The sequence below is a fragment of the Microtus ochrogaster genome, unplaced genomic scaffold, assembly GCF_000317375.1.
Source record: "Microtus ochrogaster isolate Prairie Vole_2 unplaced genomic scaffold, MicOch1.0 UNK1, whole genome shotgun sequence".
Classification (NCBI taxonomy): domain Eukaryota; kingdom Metazoa; phylum Chordata; class Mammalia; order Rodentia; family Cricetidae; genus Microtus; species Microtus ochrogaster.
Window position 1 is genome coordinate 33,765,663 of NW_004949099.1, and position 24,341 is coordinate 33,790,003.

Consider the following 24,341-nt stretch of genomic DNA (forward strand, 5'->3'; position numbering starts at 1 on the left):
AAAAAAAAAAAAAGAAAAAAAGAAAAATGTTCTTCCAGTCGTTTGGATACTGCAAGGTTTTATGGAAGAACTAGTTTGGTGGGGCTTTCCCGGGGTTCCAGCTACCTGGGATGTTAAGAGTGTTGTATGTGTATAGTGTGTTCACGTGAGTGAGACCCTGGCATTCTCTCTTCTCTCTCTGACATATGCATCTGAGTGAGACTGTGGCTCTCTGTATGTCTATGTGTATGATGAGTAGCCATGCATCTGAGTGAGACTGTGGCTTTTAAAAAAAAATTTTGTGGAAGAGCTGCTTTCTACTAAACCTTCACCTCAGTTAGATCCCAAAGGAGGGACAAATGGAAATGGATATAGAGACATTATCTCCAGTAGAGAAAACAGAAAGTGTATACTCTGCCAAAACAAGTCCAGATTTCCAAATGCAGACTGGATTACATGAACACTCCACATGTGGGATTTGGTGCAGAGAGGTGTGGTCCTGCTTACCAGTCTGGGAAACTGTCACTGTTACTAAGGTGACACCATATACAAAATATCCTGCCTCAAAACGACCCCACAGTACCCTTTAACCTTCTTCCTGTAGCCTCTGGGCAACCCCGCCAAGTCCCTTTCCTTTCAGTCAATAGTGTTTCCAAGCTCTCTTCTCCGAGTCTGGGGATACAGGAACCTTTCCCATCCTGAAAAGATCCTGGAACTATCTTTCTTAAGCTGGCTGTAGCTTTCCCATCAAACTTCAAAAGCTCCAATACAAGTACTCTCTAGTATTCTGTCTCTCAGACCAGCTGTAATAAGCAGGATGACTTGACCACTTCCTCACCTAACTTGCTTTCTTGAAAGGTTAGTGAAATATCTACCTAAAAACTATAGAACTACAAAAGTAAAAAATGCCTTAAATGGAAGGATGTAACATGACCAAGGAATGGAGACTCGAAGACGGTATTAATTCCGCTTAAACTAACTCACAGATTCAATGCAACCCCTAACCTTAGGCAGCTATGAATATAAGAAAATGTATGTAGTAAGAAAAAAACCAAACCTATACAAACATGATAACTTCCTTAGTTTATGGCCAAGGTACCATCTGTACGGTAGGGAAAGGTTGGATTTTATGATCTATTACCATATACATTACCATATCCCAATCATACAAAGAATCAGTTCTTGATGGAGAATAAATCTGTGTCTGAATGGAAGACATGGAAAAAGAAAACAGGAGAGCTGGCCACAATGCCACCTGCCTATAAACTTAGACTCAGGCGAAGGCAGGAGGATTGTGTGTGTAAAGACATCTTGGGCTACATAGTGAAAACCTGCCTCAGAAAAACCAAGCAAACAACCAGCCAAGCTCACAAACAATGCAAGTCTCCTGCGCCATCCATGAAAGTTGTTGAAAGGGACACTGTACAAACGCCATGCTGGTCTTCTCTGTTCCCTTTCAACTTCAGCATACACACTACCAAGACTAGTACAAAGATTTCTTAGGCAGAACACAAAAGAACACCCACCATAAAAAAAGACCCAAAAATCAGTTAATTTATATTAAAACAGGCCTGTAATTCTAGCACTCAGGAGACAGGAACATCAAGAGCTCACAGCCATCCTCATGTAATATTATGGTGAAAAGCGGCCTGGGCTATGTGAGGCCTTATGTCCCAAAACAAAAACAAAAGCAAAAACAAACACCCCAAAAATCCAAGTAACAAAAAACAAACTAAAAGCAAATGAACAAACAAACAAGAAAACTCAAATAAAGCAAAAACAAAGAAACCCCCACAAAACAAAACTAAGAACTTCTTTCTCTTAAAAGACATCATTAGGAGAAAAAAAGCAGCTGGCAGATGGGAGAAGGTATCTGCTACACAAAGAACTACAAACCAGCAACAAACAGCAAAACAACAAATTCAAAAGGTCAAGGAATTAGAATAGTATTTTACAAAAGATTCCAATTGTTACTCAGTGTCTGTGTCTACAGGAAGTTCCTGCAGATTCTAGGATACCTCATGGACAACAAAATCTTCATTTCTATAAAAATAATGAAATAAAATGGTATACTTGCATATAACCTACATATCTTATCTATAGATTACTCATAATACTGAATGTCATGTAACCGCTATGTAACCAGTTGTTATACCGCATTGTTTAGAGAGTGATGAGGAAAAACATGTCCAGGCACAGCTGGTACTGGAGGTGAACAGAGCTCAAAGGACAAGTGATGGAGAGACACACAGAACAGAAAAACGGTGGGCGGGTATGGAAGGGATAGCTTTACTCTGGGGTACATGTATATTATGACTAAACCTTCATGCACACATATGTTCACCAGAAGACAGAGACAAGAGTACACACATAATCTCTACTGGCCATGCTGTACAAGCTTTTAGTAACTGAATGATTGATAATTTATGACACAAGCTGGGAGATGTCTCAGTCTGTAAAGTGCTTAGCAAACATGAGAACCTGATTCCTAGGACCCATATGAAAAGCCAGGACGGTAGTGTGTGTCTATAATCCTAGTGCTGGGGAGGCAGAGAAAGAGGAGGACCCCTGGATCAGAGTGCAAAGCAACCACATTAGTCAGCAATACATGCCAGGCAGTGGTGGCACACACTTTTAATCAAAGCAGTCACACTAGTCAGTCATATAGGCTGGGCACTGGTGGTGTACACCCTTAATCCCAGTACTAGAGAAGAATATAAAATGGGAGGAGACAGGTCCCATGCTCAGTCTCAGTGTGAGGATTCGTGGGGGTAGGATCATCCATTTCGGTCTGAGGTTGAGGTAAGAGTGGCTGGTCACTCTGCTTTTTTGATCTTCAGCTTGAGCCCCAATATCTGTCTCCGGATTTTTATTATTCGTCCAAAAAAAAGTGTAAAAGGTGTAATAACAACATGAACTAACTTATGCATTTTTTGGACAAAAATTATTCTAAGTGCTTTTGTGTCTTTTTTGTTTTTGTTTTTTGAGACAGGGTTTCTCTCTAGCTTTGGAGCCTATCCTGGAGCTAGCTCAGGCTGGCCTTGAACTCACAGAGATCTGCCTGCCTCTTCTTCCTGAGTGCTGGGATTAAAGGCGTGCACCACCACTGCCCGGTGCTTTTGTGTCTTTTATTTAACACATCTTTTTTTTAAATTACTTCTGAGCACAGTTGAACAAACTCCTGGTATAAAATGTGTAGTTTTTTAGTTTTCACTATTATAAACGCTCATTGTTGATGTTCCTATACACGATCCTCTCCACATCTATGACCAGGGAACACTGTTGTAGGATTTGTTCTGTCTTGTTTTAAGGGATGCTCCATGCTAACTCCTCAGTTCTTCTGTAAACGCCTAGAGGAATTCTGCTTTCCACATGAAGCTGCCTAGAAACACCTGCAAATAGCAGATAGTTTTAAGAATGGCCACTGAGGGAAACTGCAGGAATAGATGCTCGTTTTTCTGAAGATATTTTCTTTTCTTTCTCTGCTGCTGGGGCTCAGTCCAGGCCCTGTGCACATGTAAGCGCTCACCCACCTGGTGGCACCTCTAAGATCTGTTAAAGATCTGCCTGCTGAGCTTGGGTATGACTCTGGAGCACACTACATGTTTCATGGAAGGCCCTGGGTTCCAGCTCCAGAGAAACACAACAAAGAAATCAAAATCCTAAGGGCCCCCAATATGGCCTGTGTTGGTAGCCCCCATTCTGCTCAAAGTTCTCAAAAGATGGAGTGCAGGGCTAGTACAGGGTCTGAAGGTGACCTATAGAATTGTCTAGCTTCCCACCTGCTCTAGAACTCAGTGCTGTAATGTGATTTCCAAAGGGACCTGAGCCAAATGTGGCACCAACTCCACATGGGACACTCAAGGAGATGTGCAGTCTGCATGTGAAGCACAGAGCAGTGGTGTCTTGGTCTCTAGTACAGAGCTGTTGTGAAGCCATGGGTAGGAGGCTGAGCAAATACATGGAACAGAGATGGGGCCGCTACAGCTCTCCACCAGACAGTGCTGTTGGGAAGAGTTGGCTATAGCATTAGCCAGCCTCCTCCTGCTTTTAGGGCGGAGTAACTCAGAGAACAGTCAATATGGATGGTGCAATACCAAGTTATTTAAGTTGGATGCATGAGGCAAGAGCAGCCTGCAGTGAACTGGCTGCCTTGGGACCACTGTCCAAAACAGCTCAGTTTATGCTGTGACTTAAGAACAGGACCCATAAGTCTCTCCACACATAAAGAAGACACATCACAACAGGGAGCCACCAGAGACCCAAATGTAAGAAATTCCTAAAGTAGAAAAAAGGTGAGTATTCTGTAGACCTGGCTCCATATCAAGGTAAACTGCTGTGAGGTGAAAGAAAGGTTTTCTGAAAGGCAGGCCTAGAGAGGTCTCTAGATAAAATCAGTAGATGGTTGGGAGGGGGGGTAGGCACAAAAATTACACAGAAATACTTAGTTTAGTTTAAGTAGACAAAAATTTGATTTTTTTTTTAAACAACTAGCTCTCAGAACACAGGCTTTGAAGTCTGAGCTGTAAAACTGATGAGTGTGGTGCCCTAGAAGTGATGGGTCAAGCAGAAATGGCCTTGTCTTGGTTAGACTTGTCCTACAGCCCCATAACCCAATCTAGCAGCTGCTTAGGACTTATGGAGACACAAAATGACCTTTCCATTTTCAATTTTTCAAATGTTTGGAATGAACTGCAAAGTGTTTTGCCACTGTGCTATTCTGAACAGACCGTAAAGCTTACGGGATTGGAGGATCTGATAGCATAGTAATTTCTCATTCAGGAAGATTTCCTACAGGCATCTGGTCACTGCTTTCACACTGGAGAATTTACTAGCATTGGTGCCAAAGAAAGCTAGAGCTTGACCTTGAAGACTTTTATAGCTTCTCCACAGGTTAAAAATCCCACTCTCTCCCCAGAAACTGGTAAGTTTATGCACTGATAGGAAGGATCCTTTTATGCTTTGAAGCATGAAAACCATGCATCGCACTATTATCTCCTATATGCTATTCCTGGACACAAGTATTTATTAATCATGTACTGGATGAATGCTAACAATACGCCTTTAATGTAACTGGGCTTTTCCATATTAGATTACCATTATCTCTATCAGTAGTTTTCAAAGGCTTTGAAAATAAACTAAGGCCTGGGGCCATGGATCAATGAAGAAGACTTGCCTAGCATGCCCAAGGCCCTGGGTTCTATTCAAAGGTCCACCCTCCCCCCAAGCTAAACCTAAAACCAAACAAGGGGCTCTTCTGCCACAGCACTGAAAACACAGCAGCGGGTAGCAGCAGCCCCTAGTCCTAAGTGAAATCAAACATCGAGGCATCAGTTGTTCAGCTCAGGCTGGCCTCAAACTCTGGAGCTTCCTTTTCTGCTTCATTCCCAGTCCAGCCTCAGATCAGCCAGGCAAACATCTAATCACAGAAATACTAGCCTGCTCATATTAGATCCAGAGCACAGAAATTCTGAAATTTGCTGGTGGCTGTGGGAGTATGCAGCAGGTGACAACTAGTATTTAACAGGTCAACCCATCAGACAAATAACTCTCAGATGGGGAGCCCCACTAGGTAAAGACTGTGGGACCATTGGCTGTAAATGACTTGCTGCTGTCTGTAATTTCTCTCATGTGCCACTACACTTCTCCCCTAAGAACAGCTATGGGTGTTTTCCCACTGCTTGTGTGTTTATCTTGTGAATATATTCCATCGTCTGGGTACACATATAGCTGTGGATAGTCAGGAAGATGATTTCTGCTTAAGCTGTATAATTTTGAGGAATAGAAATAATACTAGAACAAAGACAGCTAATTTTAGACTTCAGAACAAATTCTAACCAAACTGGTTGCCCCTGGAGATTAATACACAAGGACAAATTCCCATGTGTTTATTGATGAATCAAGGTCAGGCATGAAGCAACTTTGGTAGACATAATGAACTCCAGCATAATGAACTTTCTGCATGTACTCCTAACCTTAAGGTTCAGTCAACTATGTTTACTGTTTAAGCCCTGAACTTCAATGTCACTTTCTATCTGGGAACCCTGACCACTTAGAGCTACATTCATGGCCAAGCATGACTCACTGGCCACTCAATGTGACATCACTAGCCTGAAAGAAACAGTGTGATTAGTTTGGCTCTGTTTCTTATTGTTTCCTCAATAAGTGCCGTGTGACCCTGAAAATGTGATTCATGTTTTTGTCCAGAGGCTTTGTTGTAGTAGAAGTGTGCTGGAGAGAGAGAAGTGTGTGCTGGAGTAGAAGTGTGTGCTGGAGAGAGAGAAGTGTGTGCTGGAGAGAGAGAAGTGTGAGAGATGTAGGAGGTGGTGAGTGAATAAGTGAATGAATGATGAATGACAAAATGTGTGTGTGTCCCCGTCCTGAAAGGGAGATGTAGCTGGATGTGCAGGAGAAGTATGAGAGATGAGAGACAAGTGTTATGTATGTAAAAGCGTGTTTAAAGTAGCTGTGTGGAGATGGAGTTTTCAGAAATACTCTTTAAGATGATGTAAAAGAGAAGGTTACCATCCATGAAAGCGTGTGCTCGTTCCTTTTTTTCCCGAGTTACCACCAGACATCAGAAAGCGTATGTTCCCTTATTTACCTCTCAGAAAAGTCCGGCCCTCAGATAGATAAGAGTTTTTTCTAAGTCCCAGCTACTCTATAGGCATATTTTTGCTACCCTGGGTGCAGTATTGGGAGCGGCTATCTTGGGCTGCACTAGAAATTTCAACTCACAGCCTGGAGGGAGCAGGAGAACCACCAGTTCCAGTCTCTACCTTACAGGTAAGACCCAGACCTAAAGAGGTATAGGGAAGTGTGCTCACCTCAGGAAACTGCATGAACCACCATAGGCCAGTCTGCGGTCAGAAGTCAGACCTGCAGTTTCCAGATGCATGTGCACTCTACTTTCAAGTGTTGCTAGGATACTAATGTTTCAATCTCTAACCTACTTATATACAGACATATCTAAAATGCAACTGCTTTCCTGTCTAGGACATTTGTACCTAGATGAGCTAATCTGTGTTTCCTCTGTGATAATGTGTCCCTAACAACTCCCCAGGTTTGTCTCTCCTGAGAGGCTATGTCTTGGTAGAGTGCTATACCGGCTCTGCTCCTTGCTCCTTACTTAGGGTGAGCTAGTCAGGGCAATGCTGGAGAGCTCAACCTGGTGGTGAGGATGAGGGATAGCTGGCAGGCTGACTAACCCAGCAACCACCCAGGCCCAGAATCAGGGCTGTGAGTTGGCCCACCCCAACATCCACCCCATCTGTGATCTGCTAGAGCATGTGAAGAGACAGGTCCTGCAGACCCAAAGCTGCAGGACCTCCATGACACAGGGCAACAACAGGATATCCAAGAGGAGTCCCAATAAGGGTCCAGCAATCATAGTGCAGCAGAAGCCAGAGGCCTTGAACCAGACCAATGACTCTGTGCAATGGACACTTGCAAGTAAAGATGTATGCACTAAAGGCTTTACTGTATGACTCACTGCGTCATACTATAGCTTCCACGATGAGATTTTTTTCTTTTCTCCTTCTCTCTTAAATTTTTTGGGTGTGTGTGCAAGGGTGAGGGTGGACATGAAGGGATGGGGAGATGAATGGAATCAAAATGCATGATGTGAAATCCACAAAGAATAAATAAAAAGTTTTTAAAAAGTGGGAATAGGAGAAACTCAACACGGCATTCACATTGCTTTGGTTGGTGCTCTATATCCACTGTGTTTGAAGGGCCAAGCGAATGGTAATCTCTTCCTATGGAGAAATAGCCTCAGAAACTGTGGCATACTGTCACAAATAATAATGAACCAGTTAGCTGGGTGGCTTACTGAACAGAAGCAGAGACCTGAGGCAAGGGTAGCAGGTGGTCATAAGGACATGCTACCAAGCCTGGGATCTGCTCTATACGGGCTTGCAGTGGCACGGTCTAAACAAGCATTTCTAATCATCGAGAATTCTAAGTCTTGTTTCTACGTTGACTTGGCAGCACCTCTCATTATCTTCATTCATCTGCTAACAGAAATGAACCGAGACTTGCCCACTATTATCAAAATGAAAGCAAACCGCCCCCTTGCTGAAGGGATCTATCAGAACAACAGTGAGATTCTGGGAAGCACAGATGCGGGCAGGGGGCTGGCCAGGCCCAGGTGTTTGGTTTGGCTCTCAGAAATGAAGAGTGTCAAAATGAAAGGATGAAAAAACAACCCCTCCCCCACAGAAACCAAACAATGGATTAGGAAATCTAAAGCTGAAGCTGTCAGGGTGTAAGAATAAGGCCTTGTTGCAGCTGAGATTTAAGTGCAGAAGCAACAAGAGGCCCACTCCACTCTCTGGCCAAGTGGAAGAGAGAAGGGAGCCTTGCAGCCACTGTGGCATAAGCACAACATGCCTACTCCCAGGACCTCTCTTCCCAACATGTGGTATCCCACATGAGTGTTAGTGATGGGCAAAGACTAGAAAGGCTCCTGTGGTCACCTTGTTGAATTTTCTCTTTAATTTTAATGTAAAACTGATATATCATCTGATTGATCACTCCTGAAGGAAGAGACAGAATGATCCTTTAGTTGGGTACATGATGGAGGAAGGCCATTGGTTAATTAAATAAAGAAGCTGCTTGCCCTGATAGGTTAGAACGTAGGTGGGAGGAGTGAACGGAGCAGAACACTGGGACAAAGAGGAAGTGAGCTCAGAGACTCGACAGCTCTCCTCTCGGGGGCAGATGCCTCAGCGAGACAAGATGCTCCACTCTTGCGGGCAGAGGTGAGAGCTCTGTTCTCTGAGGCACACGCGATGAAGCTCCGACCCAGGATGGACGTAGGCTAGAATCTTCCCGGTAAGTGCACCTTGGGGTGCTACACACAGATGATTAGAAATGGGCTAGTCCAGGTGCAAGAGTTAGCCTAGAAGAGAATGGGCCAAGCAGTGATTAAAAGAATACAGTGTCCGTGTAATTATTTCGGGTAAAGCTAGCCCGAGGCGGCCGGGGTGCAGCCGGGGTAATGGGGACGCAGCCCCGCCACTCATATTACAACAGGTACACACTTGAGGTCAGGTGGGCTCATCCAAGTGGTCCTTGGGTAAACACGGTAAACATTTCATGGATGACCGTGTACAGCGGTAAGATGAGAGTATCACATAACGTGATAGGGAATGTTGTTTCTGATTCGCCTGGCATGGAGGTGGATGGGGGCAGGGTAGCATGTTACTACTTTTAGCATGCCGAAAGGAAGTATGGGATATGATTCGAAAGCTCCTTAAGGAAGGTTAGGACTGAAAGAAAACTATTCCCACACCCTCTTACATCTCAGACTTTTGCAGGCAGTACTTACATAGGTCAAGAAGGGTAGGATAGGGAGACTCTAGGGATATTTCCAGTCTAATCTGGTTCAATGAATATTTAAGGCTCTCAATGCTAGGAACGCAGCTCCAAGAAATACGGCAAAGCCATGGCATTCATACCTTCAGCCCTACATAGCTTTGGCCTAAATGGAGAAGACAAGGCAAGCACTTGGAGGAAAACAGATCTTTCCTCCCACCTTCTCCTTCTAGGGAGCCAGAAACAGAATGTGGGCTCAGCCTTCAAAAGAAGTGAAGGAGGAATTCAGTTAAACACAGTCAAGAGGGAGACTTAGAAACCCTGGAAGCATTCTTCTGCATATAACCTGAGAAGGCCAACCCTAATGAACCAGAGCCCAGATAAGGTTACATGTGGCCCTGTACAATTATCCCCAGTGTCTGTGGGACCACTGCTGATGGCTGCAGGACACTGAATAGGATTTATGGGTAGAACACTAAGAGTTCTACAATCCTCCAGGGAACCAGTGAAGTGGCAGCAAAGTTACAGCTCTGCAAGGGGTTAAATAAACTTCCCCTTTCTCCAGAAGGATCCAGAGGCTCGGGTGGTACACTTAATTGCACTATCCTGAGACACACGCAGCCCAAGCTGGCACTGAGTCATCTGGCAGCATACTGACAAGATGTTCTGTATCTGGAAGTGTCAGTCCTGCTGAAGTTGACACACAGAGTTTACTCTCAGGCTGTAAGGGGCAGCAGTGGGCCAATACTGGAAACAGAAGCCTCATATGCCACTTGGCTTCCCCATCTTGGATGGGACATTTCACTGCTTTGGGTTCAACTGTCTTGAGACAGGTGCTCTTCAAATTCTTTCTAGACTTCATGATGTCTGACTTAGCAGAGCCCATCTGTGGTTTGCCTTATCAAATAAGAGTTAAACAACCATACCCAGTGGGAAGCCACAAGCTATTTCTAGCTCGAAGTTTCAGCCCCAGAGAACTCCACTCTGGATCTCATCACCTTATCTTTCCAAGATTCTCCTGCTTGCTGCATTCTGAGCTTCAGCTGTGGAACACTTTCCTTTAGGAGTGAATTCTGATTGGACTTGGTTCTGCTTCAGCCTTGCGAATGTAGAGTGATTTCCTACAGACTCTAGATATACCAATAGCACAAGTCAGCAAGCCTGGAGGACAGCTTGTTAACATTACGTGTGGCCCATGGTAAGACTGACCTGGTTTAGCTGGGACCACTGGAGTGGGCACCATGCCCGCCCATCATACTAGCTTAAAGTCATGACCACATCACATTTTTTTTCTGCCAAGGTAGAAATAAGAGCCGCCTGGTATCTGGCTCCCAGTTTGATTACAAAAGACTCAGAATGATAACATTAAAACCATTATTTCTCACTAAAAAGGACCTCATGAAAAAATCTTATCCACCATTGCCTGAGTTTTAGGGCTGAACTTAAAGGCTCTCTTCTAGTCAGTTAGCATATGCTAGGCTCAGTATTTTCTTTTGTGTCTAGCATCCTTTGTGTCAAAGGGAGGGCAGAGCAGTAGGACAGTTCTTGAGCTGTGTAGGTGAGTACCATCACTGTACCCCTAAAATGCTCCTGATTTCATGTGTTAGTGATGTTGTTGTGGCTATAGACAGTGCTCCTCACAAGGCTCCCTGGGTGGAAGTAACTGGCATCCTGTGTCCTCTGCGGGAATCCTCTGTAACTGATGGATGCACATTCTGCAGCACCCTTACCTTTGGGCAGGCAAAAGCCTAAGGCTTATTTGAATGCATTTTCTATAGCTGGTATAGAAACAACTAAATCAAAACTGTGAAACTGTGGCCCAATAGCAATTAGTTCTGAAGTAGTCCTCATGCTTTACGGACTCAGCTGAGTCCTCTAAAATTTACAAGTTGAAGCCTTAATCCCCAGAACCTTGGGGGTCTGCCTATATTTGGAGACGGGACTTTTAAAGGGTAATGATGCTAAATCAGGCCTTTAGTGTAGGCCAGCACCTGTACGACTGGTGCTCTAAGTGGTAGAAGTCTGGATATTTGCAGGCATCAGGGATACACAGGCTAGAGTGTGTGAGGACATAATGAGAAGTCTGCCACCAGAGAGCCAAGAACCCCAGAACCAACACCCTGATCTTAGATTTCCTGCCTTCAGAATGAGAATAAGATAAAATTCTATGCGAGCCCCTGTCTTAGTTTGGGTTTCTTTTGTTGTGAAACCATGACCACAGCAACTCTTACAAGGAAAATATTTGATTTGGGTGACTTGCTTATGGTTTCAGAGGTTCGGCCCATTATCATCACAGCAGGGAGAATGGCAGTGTGCTGGTTACGTCTTAATCAGAAGGCAACAGGAAGTAGACTGAGGTGGCTTGGGCATATATGAGACCTCAAAGGCCACCCCCACAGTGACATACTTCCTACAACAAGGCCATACCTACTCCAACAAACCCACACCTTCTAATAGCGCCATTCCTTATGAGCTTATGGGGGTCAATTACATTCAAACGACCACAGCCCCCTATACAGTGTTTTCAGCAGAGGAAGCTAATAGATTGCAGTTGGACTACAATGTTGTGAATCCACTGACTATTTATATTCTGATCTTACTCTCCATGTTGGGAATATGACAGTGAGTCATGGCCTGGTTCCATTTTTCTGACTTAGAATCTGAAGGCTCTTAGCACTTCTATGGCCATGGTCCCAACAAGAGCAGGGGGGCCTGGTAGGCGGTCTGGGTAATTCAAAAGAGCTGGAACTTTTGTACTAGGAAGGGAGGCTGTATCAGTACTTTCCCTGACTTGGAATGGGGGAGGCTTTGAGTCATGGGTGGTAGCGGTATGTTTAGGGGGAGATGGCAGCAGTGTCTGCATGTATATGGAAAATTGCTTATGTATTAGGATCCCTCTTTTGGTTTTGTCCTGGGAAGTCGAGTTCCACAGAGAAGGGTGTGGTCTCACTCATATTTCTATCTGAAACTGTGCACCACTTTCCCCTTGAGAATCTCCAGTACACACAGACACTGCTACCTCCATGTTCTCAGGCATGCATCACAGGAGACACTATCTTGAAGAACTTTAGGTGACTTGTATTTCTAGATAGTGCCAAGTGAGGTCAATGCCATCAAACCTTTGGTAAAAAAAAACAAAACAAAAAAACAAAACAAAACAAAACTAAAACTCTGAAAGAGCACTAATGGTAACTTATTTTAAATACCATGACCAGACTGGACACTTTGATGTCCAAGGGCTCTAAGGCATCAGGACCACAGTGCCTGAAAGGGCTTTGTTGGTGTGGTTTCCACAGTTTCAGCTGGAAACATTTTCTTCCTTCCTTAGTTGGGATGGCCTTGTCTGTGGAAGGTGACACTGGAGACAACAGGCTTCTGTTTAACCATGCTCAATCTAAAAACAAATTGGTATTCTAACATGGTAAATAAATAACTTGCCCCACAGGCGCTCTCGCAGGGTTCCTGTCAACACGAAGGAAAATAAGGTAATCAGCGGAGCTAAAAGGTATTTCTGTCACTACAAGTACAGAGTTTTGCCAGTTACAAAATGTAGCCATATTTTAGAACTTGAGTCCACTGTGAACCACGATAATATTAACTAAATACAAACTACATTAAGTAAGGCCCTGGTGACTTGTGAGGAAGAGGGGAGAAGAGAGGATAGTGGCAGTGGCATATAGCGGGGGATACCATCATAATTAAAGCATATTACATTCACGAGAGCGCGCGCGTACACACACACACACACACACAAATGAATTTGTAGGAGAAAAAAAGGCCCAGTGATTTTTTGTTTTGCTGCAAAGATAAAATGCAGGAAGTCTGTATTTAGAACGTGTCCATATACCATTTCAATATTTATCTCACTGTCCCAGGGAGCTTTGGACAGTAAGGTGAGTAAGGGGGACCGAGAGCTTCCTAGTCAGGCAGTATCAGACAGAGATGGCGGAATCTTCTGCTCTACAACAAAGTTGGGGGAAGGTCTGTTTGTTTAACAGTTCAGGTTTCCTTATGTTTCCCGGGCTGGATCCAATGCCTAGGCTCAAGCAGTCCTCTCAAGTAGTTGGGTTCACACTGCCTGTCTAGAAGGGTTTCTACTTCTATATCTACAGTCTCTTATTTAACATAGGTCCCCTAATTTGTAATTCTTGCCCCAATGGCACAAATAATGTTATTCTACATTTAGCAAAGCCTATAGTTTTGTGTCTTGTATATTTCTAATGTAGATACTAAACACCACACCACATACTATTTCTATACTGGGAATGAATGGAAAATAACATTTAATGTTTGTGTAATTTCAAGAATGCAAAAGAGCTATTTTTGACTATAATCCTCTATAGTCAAATCCCCATTTCCTCTTTGTTTCCTCAACTTAGTGCTAGGGAATAGCACCAGAAACAAGGTAAGCGCTTTGGTTCTAGTGTCCGAAGCCAGTGCTCTGTCAGCTTTGAGCCCCTCCTGTGCTGTCTACTCAGCTCTATGCCATATTCCTTCTCCTCTTCACAGCAGAGCCAGGCAGCCGCCCCGCTGCCTCCCCAGCACTGGGATACAGGTGCAGGCCACTCTGCCTGGCTTTTCAATATGGGTTCTGATGGGGGTGGGGTCAAATGCAGATCCTTATGCTTGTACAACAGTTCTTTTTTATACATAAGTTTTCGTTGCCAGATATTTCAGCATCCAACTAGCAAGATACTCTGGAAGAAGAAAAGGCCAGAAGGTGTGAGAACATAGCTGAAAAGGGAGTCTACTACACTGTGTATTTTCATAAATGTGTCAAGACACATACAGCACGCGCACATTCCTATGCTCAGTTCCGAGGCAAATGCACATTTATCTTCAGGGCTCTGCTAGTCTCTGCTACATCACTAGTCTCGCTTTTCGCAGCCTCTCGTGTGCTGCTGCTCTTAGTGCTTTGGACAAGAGTTCAGAGTTTGAGCTGAAAAAACAAGTTCAGACATCACACAAAGAAGAAAAGCAGATCACAAACACTGAGGCTGGGAACCAGAACAAAGTCTGTCACCCACCAAGAACCATTCTTCTTTCTCTTTTCTGTCCCTGCTGTTTCTCAGGCTCTGCCCCCACCAGCTCCTGTGTCCGTTTGTCTCACTTGGGTGGCACAGCAACAAGGCAAAGCCATCCAGGAGGGAAGAATGGAATGTCGTGTCTATGGCCAGTGACTGATGAGCCCTGAGTGGTGGAAGGGACTTCCAGGTTCTGTGCTGAGTGTTGCTCCAGCATGGTCACTCCTGAGACCACTTCTTTCAGAAGAGGGTAGGATGCGAGTTATCCAGCGATTGGAGAGAACAAATGGAAAAAGAATCCAAGAAGACAAGGTCTGAGCCAAGTTTTGAAACAATATTTCCTGAAAAATAAAAATGCGACCAAGTGCTGGGAACAGGGATTAGAATCCAAGCTCAGTGACCCACAGAGCAGCTGGCTGAAACAAATTCATTCCAGTGTGGTTCGACCCATGGCAGGAAGCTAGCATTTATGGTAGAAAAATAGAAAAAGAATTTGTACTCTAGAGGAAAAATACACTTTTAATGTTTTAGTAGAATCTACCAGTTGAACTGCTTTAACACTTCAAAGGGAGGTTGTAGGTCAGGGTGTGACCTTTAAACAACCAAACATTGACGAACAACTAAAAGCAAAGGTATTTAACTGTGTCATGCACATGTGTTGATGTGAAAATGTACACATGAATGCAGGTGCTAATGGAGGACAGAAGAAGGTGCCAGATCCCCCAGATCAGGAATTACAGGTGGTCGTGAGCTGCCCGATATGGGTGCTGTGAGGGTGGTATGCTCTTCACTGCAGAGCCAGCGCTCTACCTGCTCAGAGCACAGATCTTAAGTTTATAAGTGTTTATACATTTTCCACATGCATGTGTGTACAGAGGCTTGAAGACAACTTCTGTGTCATCCCTCAGGAGATGTCCATCTCCCATCCACTCTTCTGGTGGTACCGGGGATTGAACTTAGGGCCTCACAGAGGCTAGACAAGTGTTCTACCAATGAACTACAGCCCCAGGCTACCTTGTTTTTTGAGAAAAGGTTTCTTATTGGCTGGAAACTTGCTAATTAGGATAGGCTAGCTTCCCAGTAGGCCCTGGGTTCTGTTTGCCCCAGCCTCCCCACAGCTTGGACTACAAATATGTACCACAGCACTTTTCAAATTTATTTTCTATTTTAATATTTTTGTATGTGTGTATGTATGTATGTATAAATAGTGTGTTATGTTTGTGTGTGAATATGGGCATGTCAAACTCAAAGAACAATCTCAGGGGTCCATCTTTTCCTTGCACCTAGTTTGAGACAGGGTCTCTTGTTCACTAAGACTTACACTGAGCTTCTGGGGAGTTTCCTGTCTCTGCTGCCTATCTCCCCTAGGAGCACTGGGATGTGCTACAGTATCTAGCTTTATGTGGGTCCTAGGGATGCAAATTCTGGTCCTCACACTTGCGTGCCAAGTACTTTATCCTCTGGACCATCCCCTCAGCCTCATACTTGGCTTTTTCACACAGGCTGTGGATTCCAAACTTAGATCCTCAGTACTTTAACAACAAAGCCATCTCCCTGGCCCTTGTCCCATATTTTTGAGATAGGGTCTTGTATTAGTTTCTTTTCTGTTGTTGTGATGACCAAAAGCAACGTTATGGGAGAAAGAACAAGAAGCTGAGAGTTCATAACTCAACCACACGCATGAAACAGAGAGGGCATTCTGATGCAGGATGAGGCTGAATTTAAACTCTCGAAGCCTGTCCCTACTGACATACTTCCTCAGCAAAGCTGTACCTTCTAGACCAGTGGTTCTCAGCCTGTAGGTCAAATGACCCTTTTACAGAGGTCACAAATCAAATATCCTGCATACTAGATATGATTCATTAACAGTAGCAAAATTACTATTATGAAGTAGCAAAGAAAATAATTTTATGGTTTGGGGGTCACACAACATGAGGAATTGTGTTAAGGGGTCACAGCATTAGGAAGGTTGAGAACCACTACTCTAAACCTTCCCAATTAGCACCACTAACTGGGGACCAAGTATTTAAGAGCTGGCGCCTGTGGGGGACAGTTCTCTTTTTAAAACACCACAGGCAATATTATATCAACCTCTTTGCTTTTTGGAATGCTTGAAATAGTTCATAAAAAATAACATGTGTGTGCCTAGGGAGATGGCTCAGCAGTTAAAGTGCTTGTCCTGCAGGGAAGAGGACTAGAATTTGGATGCACAGAATCCACATGAATGCTGGGTACCTAGCAACCCATCTGTACTTCCAGCCTGTGAAGAGAATTCCGTAAGTTGGCTAGAGAGACTAGCAATGGAGGCCAGCTCTGGGCTTGACTAAGAAATCCTGTCCTAGAAAAATAAGTGGAAGACAAATCAATCACAAAACAGGCCCGATATCAACCTAAGGACACACACACACCCACACCCAAATACATATACCTGAAAAAGGAAAAAATAAAAATGTGATGTCTAGGTAAGGTATTACACACTTTTAATCTTAGCACTTGGAGGGAGACAAGAGGATCTTGAGTTCAAGGCCTTCCTCGTGTACATACTGAGTTTGAGGACTACCTAGACAATGTCTTTGCAAGCAAGCATAGTGATGCAATCACACACAGATAGGAAAGATTTGAGGACAAAACTGGAAACAAAAAATAAACAAAACCGAATAATAGCAAGTGAAAAGTTTCACAGGAAAACCTTTTAGAATTTGCTGTAAATAATTTTGATGACTCCATTTTTATATTCTCTGAATCACAGCACTGACAGAGACTAACTGGAAGTTCAAAATAAAGAAAGTTCACATAGGACTAGAAATACAGGATCACAATTTCCCATGTTTAAAGAGTAAGAGAAACATTACAGTTGGGGAAGTTCTTAGTAAAGCATCACCTGAAAATAGTGGTGATGACAACAGGGACAACTGGCATCTAGCCACAAGAGTCTTATGTAATTAACCCCACTGAAAAGTGAAGGAACAGGGTGTCAGAGAACTAAGATTAAGGTTGGGTATGGTGGCACACACCTTTACTTGTGAGGCAGAGAGAGGTACGTGGAGTGTTATAGGTTTAGGTTAGCCTGGTCTTTACAGTAAGCTCTAGATCAGTTAGGGCTATGAGATCTTGTCTTACAAATAGTAGCAGCAGCAGCAAAAACAAAAACCAAACAAACAAAAGAAAAAGAAGTTTTTTGCTTTATTCCTTGAGGCAGGGTCTTTCAATGAAATCCAGAGCGTACTAATACAACTAGTCTTGTTAGCTAGTTTGCTATTGGCTCTGTGAGGCTGGGATTATGGAGGGCTGCCACACCTTGCATTTATATGGATTCTGGGGATCTAAACTCCAAGCTTCTTGCTTGCAGGACAAGCACTGTACCACTGAGCCAAAACCCCAGTTCAAGAATGAATGTATACTAAAAAGACACTCATGTCCTTTCCTTTGGTTATCGTACCATTGAAAACAATGTTCTCCAAGGAATTGGAATTTCCCCCAGAAATCTAATATTGCAAGAAAAAAAAAAGGCTGAAATTTGGTGCCAAACAGAGAACTTGTCTCCTAAAAAAAAGATTTTACATAGCTCTGACAGTGATAGGAAGAAGCATACTTTACTGGACTACTTTTGTGTACCTCCCGCCTTATATTTAAGCCTCTCATGTAAAAATCCAAAAGATAGATTGAAGGAAAGGGATATCTTTGGAACCCTGTTCTTCTCAATGTGGCCAACTAAATCAATCTCCCTTTTTTGCGTTTCACTATTACTCGTCTGTTTAATTGGCTCATTGAGGGTCTGTTGCCAAGCCTGGTGCATTAGGGTTTCCAGGGTTCAGGTTCTGACCCTAACAGTTCCAGTAACACAACAATGATTACTGTCAATAACAATAAAATATGGCCAGGAGAAGTATTTTATGTTTCTTTCATCCTCCCCCACAAAACCACGGGGTGATCACTGGAGGGGAGCCAGGAAAGGGTGGAGACCAACCTGGCCAAGGTCGATCCTCTGGGCCCTTATTTGTCTGTGGGACTCTTCCTTCTCCAGGGAAGGTGTGCTATTTCTCTCCAACCCATCACGTCCAACCCTTCCTCCACCAAAGCTTTGGCTGAAGGAGGGAGAATATTGCTTTGTGGAACGGATGCTATAAGGCATCCATTTTCTGGACTAATTCAACATTGCTTTAGTTTGGAGAAGGGGACCAAAAAGGAGTCCAAAGTGGAACTAAGATAAATTTGAAAGACCAATCTGAGGATAACTCCTCCCTCTTCAATCGAGTTCTGTGAGAACTGAGGTGTCCATTTTAAAGACTTTGACTACCACACATCTACTGCTTACCTGCTGTTGCTATCTTGGGGTCCATAACCCCCAAGCTCCCCTTTGTAGTACCTACCTCCAGCCCTAGCTTCAAGCTGCTCCTTTGACAGCTTGAAGGTTTGAATGTGTCCCAGATCCTGGGGTAGAAGGCTGTGCTAACTAGGTCCCAACTCTCCCAAGAGAGACCCAGAAGAATTAGGTTATAGGTCTCCTTAGCCACACTTCCCAGCGGTTGGTATCCAGGATGTATTTACAATGAAGACCACCCCTCTGGTGGCCACTGAGGAGTATGCAGAACAGAAGCATGAGGAAGAAGACATTCATGAGTACTACATTAACCTGAAATTCTAACTTTGGTGAAATTAACCTTCACCAAAAAAATTTTAAAAGGTGGGTAATACATGTTTAACTGAGCACATATTCCAAAAAATAATGTTATACATACTGTCTGTTGACCTGAAAATAGATAAAAAATTATAAACCAGACAGAAATGATATTGGGGACCTAAAGAGATGGCTCAGTTGGTAAAGTGCTGCTGTACAAGTCTGAGGATCCCCAGCCCTATGTAAAAAGCTGGGTGTGGTGGTGTGTGCATGTAATCCCAGCACTGGGAAGGGAGACCAGGAAGAACCCTGGGGCTCACAGATCAGCCATACTAGCCAAAGTAGTGAGCTTCAGGCCAGCGACAGACACTGACTGAAAAAAGATAAAGGCTGATGGATCTTGAGAAATGACATGTAAGGGTGACCTCTGTCCCTCCATGTGTACATGCACATATACCCATGCTTGCTATATACACATCTTCACATCGCAATGCACACATAGTACCTAGAACCGTGTCCTTACCCCTAAACACTACCCATCCAGACAGGACACGTGCTTGAGCCATATCTTAAGCAAGACCTACCTGCTCCTGGGTCATCTTCTGCAGCTCATTCTCCCAAGCTGCCTGGTCATCATCTGCATTATAAGAAGCTGGTGGAGTGAGTCCACGAAGGATTAAGGGGTCTCGGTCATGGCAGAGGGCTGTCAGGTGTCCAATATACAACTTTAACTTGCTTCTATTTTGGTCAAGTTCTAAGAGGGACTGGATGATCTGAGGTTGAAAAAAAAACGAGGAAAGTCAAGGTTAATCTGAAATGAGAAGTTCAAATATTCTTTTTTTTCATTTTTTTTATTTTTTTCAAATATTCTTTATGCTTCCCAAACCAAGACAAAGCTCTTCTCAATCTTTATAATTATAAAGAGACACAGTGCTATTTACTGAGACGTGAGGAGGGATTATGGCTGAGTATATTGGTACCAGATGAAGTACTCTGCAGTGAGGCAGGAGACGGACACAGGACTATTATGTATTATATTTTATCTATTTATTTTGATATGGATGCGATTGTCATGGCATGTGTAGGAACAAAGGACAGCTTGTGGGACTCGATTATTTCCTTTCACTATGTGGGTCCTGGGATTGAACTCAGGTCTTCAGGCGTGGTGGTATCTTTAATGTCAAGTCATTTTACCAGTCCAGACTAGCTTGTTTTTACAAAGATGTTGTTCCTGCTGCCTAAAGTCTCCAGTGACCCCACAAGCACTCTGTGTACTTTGTTATGAGCAGATTTCAAAAGACTGCTAGTGAAAACTGCTCATCTGAAAGCCTGGGTAACACATTTCACCTAAGTCCTCTACCTCCCAGAATGGAAGAAAAATTCAGTCTCTGGAAAAGGTGCGTGTTGTTCTTGGCTGGGGTCTGTGGTGAGATAACTCATTACTGAGTCTGTCTCACTCTGGCTGAGCTCCCTTCATTCATTTCTCAGAGCCTCTCTATTCTTCCTCTGCAAACAGAGACTGGTAGATCTCTACACAACACCAAGTGCCTGACTTACAGCCAAGGCTTGAAATCCTCACTTCTAACACTGGCTCTGCATTTTTCTTAAGAGACCTCCTATAAATTTTTTTTTCCTTTCTGGTTCCCTTTGTCCTTGGATTCTCTTTGGGAGTATACTGAATGATGGCTTCTGTCCCATGTTCCATGTGACAGCTTTGGGGACAAAACTCTGGCCAGGTATTGGCAGTGGGGTTACAGTCCAAGGTGATCAGAAAGATTCAGTCTAAGTCTTGCATTCCAGTATGCAGCTTGAACAGCAAGTGCAAAACTAATGTCAGCCACAGGAGCTGCCGGTCCTTGACAGAGTTCCCAGGGCTTACATCCAGAAATTTGTACCTGTTCCATGCCACTGGCCTGACATTTTTCTATTAACAAGACACCTTTATCATATCTCATGAATAAGGGACTAGATCATTTCCAAATAGAAAGAAACAAGGTCTGGTATTCATTTGAACACTGACACGAATTTCTCCATGAATCCCACAGAAGAAATTTTTACCTTAAGTTTAAGATAATATAGACAGTGGGCCTGGCTAGACAAATCATAGGAGAGTGAATGAGTTTGGCATCACTCTAATGTATTCTCTCTCTCTCTGTCTCTCTCTGTCTCTCTCTGTCTGTCTGTCTGTCTCTCTCTCTCTCTCTCTGTCTCTGTCTCTGTCTCTCTCTCTCTCACACACACACACACACACACACACACCTTGTTTAAAGGTAATAACTGAACACTAAAGTGCTGTTGTGGGTAAGGCTCACAGGCTTTCCAAGAGACCCCTGGTCAGCAGGCTCCTGTAGCAGTTCTGCACCAGCATTTCCCATCTATGACGGGAGATCAAGATAGCCACTCAGAGAAGGAAGATGCCCCGGTCAAAGCAGAGGTTTAGATAGTTCTTCACAAACCACACTAATACCTCAAAAAGAATTGTGTTTCATTTCCGACCTCTAACGCATACTCACTGTGGAAAGAATAGAGATTGAGAGAGGCTGGGCATGGTGGTACATGCCTGTTAATACCAGCATTCAGGAGTCTGAGGGAGGAAGTCATGAGTGCGTTGGCGACTCTTATGTCAACTTGACAGGGGCAAGGGTTATCTGAAGGGAGGAAGCCTCAACTTAGAAAATAGCTCTATAGAATAAAGCAGTAGGACATTCTCTTAATTAGTGATTGATGGAGGAGGACCTAGCCCATTGTGGGTGGTTCCATTCCTGGGCTGGTGGTCTTGGGTTCTATAAGAAAGCAAGCTGAGCAAAGCCATGGGAGCAAGCCAGTAAGCAGCACTCGTCCACTGGTTTCTACATCAGTTCTTGCCCTCAGGATTCTGCTCCTTTTGAGTTTCTGTCCTGACTTCCTTCAATGATGAATAGTGATGTGGAAGTATAAGCCAATAAGCTTTTTCTTCCACAAATTGCTTTTGGTCATGGTGTGCTGCAGCAATAGAAACCCCAACTTAGACAGTGAGTTTGCAACAGTGTGACCCTGTCTCAAAAATAAACTAATATTTTCTATCCAACTCATATTATAGGTAGAATACAGTTATAGGGCTGGAGAGATGGCTCAGTGGTTAAGAGCACTGACTGCTCTTCCAGAGGACCCGGGTTCAATTCCCAGCACCCAGATGGCAGCTCACAACTGTCTGAAGATCCAGTTGCTGGGGATCTGATACCTTCACACTAATGCACATAAAATAAAGTTAATAAACCATAAAAATATTTTAAAAAAGAATACAGTTATATACAAAATAATGGGGTTCCTTTGTGATCTTTCCTCACCCCCCTACCACAGTACTGAGAATCAAACCAAGGGCCTTGCACACATTAGCCAAGAGCCACTGAGCTATGTCCCCAGCTCTTGCTTTATTATGTTTTGAGACAGTACTTTATTGGGCTGCCTTAGGCAGGCCTTGAACTTGCAGTGATCCTCCTGTCTCAGCCTCCTATGCCATTAGGTCTGTGATATTGTCACACATATATGTAATAGACGTTGATAATACTGATCTTCTAACCTTCCCTTCTTTCTGATGATCTTTCCTTCTGCTTTCACATCTTCCCCACTTCCCACACCTCTTGAGTCCACATCCAAGGAAAAACATACAGTTTGTGTGTATAAACACATATGTATATATCCACACATATAAGCTTATTTGAATATACCTATATATATTAAATTGTGAAAAAGTTAAAAATGAACTTTTCAAGATATATTTGTTATAATCAGAAGGTAACATCCAAATATGAATGTTTTTACCATTCTATGTTTATCAAATTTTATAGAATGTGTCTATGAGTGGTGGTGGTAATTGAACCCAGGGAGACATACATATTAGGCAAGTGCCCTATCATTGAGCTATATTCTTTTTTTTAAATATTTATTTATTTATTTGTTTATTATGTATACAACATTCTGCCTCAATGTATGCCCGCACGCCAGAGGAGGGCACCAGATGTCAGTACAGATGGTTGTGAGCCACCATGTGGTTGCTGGGAATTGAACTTAGGACCTCTGGAAGAGCAGCCAGTGTTCTTAACCTCTGAGCCATCTCTCCAGCCCTTGAGCTATATTCTTAACTTTATTTTTAATATAAAACTTGAGAAAAGGTCTTGCTACAGTATCCTAGCTGGTCTTGAACTTGAGATCCTCCTTCCTCGGCCTTGAAAGTAGCTGTGATAATGACTATATAACCAGGCCCAGTTCTACAGTTATAAATGTTAAGGAAAATAAATTATGAAAGGGGAGATTTTTTTTTTGTACTAGCTGAGAGCTGTTTCTTAGTAAGCAGATTTGTTGTAATAGCTTCTCTAACTATCTGGTTTCAGGGGCCAGCTTCTGATGGCACTAGGAGAAAGGGACAGTGGTTTGAGGTGTTTGTTTAAACTTTATTTTTACTTAGCTAAATAACTAGTGGGCTTCTGAAAAACTGAGAAATCATTTTTGTATTCTTCAGGATGGAGTAAAGGAAGATTCTACAATATTCCATGTGTATGGTTTGTTACCTATGAGATCTAAACACAGAGGTCATTTGACATTTCAATACCAAGATAGAAAAAATAAAAACACTCCCTACTTTACTGCATCCAGTCAACTAAGAAGGCCTGTTCTCTTCTTACTCTATTCTTGGGTTATTTGTTTGTTTGGCTTGTTTTGTCTTGAGACAGGGACTCCCACTATAAGCAAGTTGAAAAAGGATGCCATGTGGGACCCACAAATAATGTCATCTGTTCACATACAACTTCAATACATTATGATACTTGATGTAGAACTTGTGATCCTCTTGCTTCAGCTTCCTGACTGCTGGGAGGTCAGCTCTACTAAACTAGGCTCCACGCTGTCCTAAGTCAGGGTTAGACCCGGTTACAATCCTCTGAGAAGTTATCCATGTCCGTATCACAAGGGTCAGATGAAAAGGTGCTGACTATTACTATAACCTAAATTACTTGCCCTCAGGAAAATAAATTCTATTGTTTGGAAGATGGCTTTTTAAAATTACATTTACTTATTTGTGTGCTTGTGACATGATAAGCATGATAACATGACAAGGCCAGAGGACAACTTGAGTGGGTTAGTTCTCCCCTTCCACCATGTGGGTCCTGGGGATTGACTGAACTCAGGTCAGCAGGCTTGGCGGCAAGTGCCTTTATCTGCTGAACCATTTCTGCTCTTTCAGAAGACTGAAGTTTGGTTCCCAATACTGATGTTAGGAAGCTCACAATTGGCCGTAATTCCAACTCCAGGGGACCTGATGTCCTTGTGTATGTACACACACACACACACACACACACACACACACACACACACACACCAAAAAAAAACCCACAACAAACAAAAAAACAAACAAAAACCCTTAAAAG

General features: G+C 43.3%; 1 protein-coding gene across 6 annotated transcripts in view; it reads right to left on the reverse strand.

Annotated features, from left to right (window-relative positions):
• Positions 1 to 24,341, reverse strand: part of Erc1 (ELKS/RAB6-interacting/CAST family member 1) — a 356,262-nt gene that overhangs the window by 7,023 nt on the left and 324,898 nt on the right. For 5 of the 6 annotated variants that reach the window (XM_026788064.1, XM_026788065.1, XM_005365120.3 and 2 more), the window contains one exon: positions 19,524 to 19,712. In XM_026788064.1, the coding sequence (XP_026643865.1) occupies positions 19,524 to 19,712 (189 nt within the window). Of the gene's footprint in view, positions 1 to 19,523; positions 19,713 to 24,341 lie in introns of those variants that run through there. The other variant, XM_013352980.2, reaches the window with a different exon arrangement.